General features: G+C 52.4%; 1 protein-coding gene across 1 annotated transcript; it reads right to left on the reverse strand.

The window, feature by feature from the left end:
- Nucleotides 1–628: 628 nt before the first annotated feature.
- On the reverse strand, nucleotides 629–1,990 carry CSUI_010507 (uncharacterized protein; the record flags this gene model as incomplete). Its single annotated transcript, XM_068070610.1, has 1 exon — nucleotides 629–1,990. The coding sequence occupies one exon, from the start codon at nucleotides 1,988–1,990 to the stop codon at nucleotides 629–631; it is 1,362 nt and encodes a 453-aa protein (XP_067917414.1).
- Nucleotides 1,991–2,392: the final 402 nt, after the last annotated feature.

Consider the following 2,392-nt stretch of genomic DNA (forward strand, 5'->3'; position numbering starts at 1 on the left):
GCTCATGAAATCTCAGAATAACCAATGTGGTCTGACAGCAGTTCGTGTGAGCACGGGTACCTACACCACCGACGTAGTATGACTGCGGCCTGTCCCGGCACCAGACCTATGTTGTTGTTGTGTGCACTGAGTCCAATGAATAAAACCTCTCCACCAGACGCGCGCCAACCTGAAAGAGATGTGACGAATACGGAGCGCTGCTAAACGGAAGACAAACCATCTGCTGGCAGCACTATCCTCAGTCTGCAGAACCACAGGAAGTGGTCTCCGACCAGGTCAGGTGGGACCGGCGCCTCCCAAATCTGATGTTACAACCTGGACCGTTGTATGTATCTTCAGCGTAAATCCAGAGAAGGCACAAGCTGAACGTGCCGAATTTCGAACCAGAAAAGGCCAAGCTGGGTTGGGAAAAGCGGGTCCAACGTCTTGGTTAACGGGTATTTCCCCACCCAGGGAATGTATCCCAGCTTACTTTTCGTAGAATCAGTCACTCAGGAGATGTTTGTTGATGCCGCCTACCTGCACTAGGTAGAACGACAGCCAGTCTGCATAAGTAGCATGTATCACAGGAAGTACATGTACACTGGAAAACCAAACTACAAGGATTAAGAAAAACCTATAGGCCAAATCACAGCTTTTTGCTGTAGCGGTACACAATCGGTTTGCTAGTGACAATTTTCTTCGGAGCAGGAAGTTTCTTTGGCAGGGGCAACGGGATCGGCATGCCACCATCACGCTTCTTGCCCCCTAGGAACCGATCGCTAGCAGACTCATCGGATTCTTCTTCATGACTCTGTTCACCTTCGAGAACCAGAGCGTCTTCGTCACGTTGGTCAGGCTCCTCTTCGTGACTTTGTTGATCTTCAAGAATCAGAAGAGCTTCCTCCGGTTGATCAGATTCCTCTTCGTGACTGTCTTCACTTTCAAGAACCAGAGCATCTTCTTCAGGTTGGTCTGCCTCTTGCAAGCGTCTGTAATACCCTGCACCCTTCTTCGTTGGTGCAGAGATAACTTTTTTCGGGGCGGAACGGATCACTTCCTTAGGAGGAGAACGGATAACCTTCTTGGGGGCAGCACGAATGACCTTCTTCGGAGCAGCACGGACAACCTTTTTTGGGGCAGCGCGAATAACTTTCTTCGGAGCGGCAACAGCAACCTTCTTCGGCGGCGGAGCCTTCTTCTCCACCGGAAGGTAACTACCGGAATTTCTCTTGCCGAGATTACGCTCGTCAGTCGACTCCTCTGGCAACTCCTCCACGGATTCTGATTCGTTGTCCAACAGCTCAGCTTCCTGTTCCAACGCGTCAGAATCCTCTTCTGACAGGCGGCGATAGAAGCCGCCTCCATAGAATCCGCCTTTCTTGCCGAGATATACAGGAGCAGCTACTTTCTTTGGCTGAGGCAGTTTCACTGGGACTGGAGCGGAGTTCTTTTTATTCCCTCCCAGCTCCCTGTCTTCCGTGGACTCCTCAGGCTCGGTTTCTGCCTGCTCATTTTCTTCCGACGATAGTTCGGCTAGACCTTCATCGCTGTTTAAATCGTGATGGTCTGCCATCTCCTCGATCTCGTGCTCAGAAGCATCTGGCTCGCCAGTGATTTCCTCATCGACTTCCTGGAGTTTACGGGGCACAGATTTCTTTGTGGGAGTTGGGATGTAAGTGACCGAAGCGATCTGCTTTGGAGCAGGACGAAGAATGGGCGCTGCTTTCTTCGGGGCTGCACGGTAGACGACTTTCTTGGGAGGTGCTTTCTTAACTAGGGGCACCGCTACTGGTTCGCCTCCGCGCTTACCGAGCCCGCGCTCATCGACACTTTCTTCAGGGGCTGAGAGTGAAGCTTCTCCAAGCCCCGGTTCGGCCTCCAGGTCCGCAGGTAGACCGGAGCCTGCATCATCCTGAAAGTCCTGAGAAATAACGTCCAGCTGGTTTTCCTGGGCTGCCGCCGATGCGGCAAGACCAGCAAGACAGCCGAGGACGAGAAATCTCTTCATCGCGAAAGTTGAAAAGAAACTGGGTCTATGTGTGGCTCTATGTTTTCGAGACCAATTACACCCGGAAAGAAAACAGCACAAACAATTTTCTGAACTCATTTGATCCGTGACGATGTTCCTGGACACCGGTGGAGCACGTTCTCGGTTGCTCGAACAGATCAGTCCACGGCGCTCGTATGCCTGGCTAGCCAAAGTGCTCCGAGACATTCTCGCCGTCGCCCGTGGGTCTGGGAGTGTATCTGCTTCCGAACGCTGGCAATAATTCGGCTTCCCGTCGGACCTAGGTTAGCTTCTTGGGGAGGTCCTCTAGCATGACGCACGGCACTAGATTACGGGCAGAAAGATAACACTTGGTCAGGAGCAGACTCGCTTCAGTGGACGCTTAGTCCGGAAGGGAGTCAA

This window comes from Cystoisospora suis (genome assembly GCF_002600585.1).
Source record: "Cystoisospora suis strain Wien I chromosome Unknown contig_7630, whole genome shotgun sequence".
Classification (NCBI taxonomy): Eukaryota; Apicomplexa; class Conoidasida; order Eucoccidiorida; family Sarcocystidae; genus Cystoisospora; species Cystoisospora suis.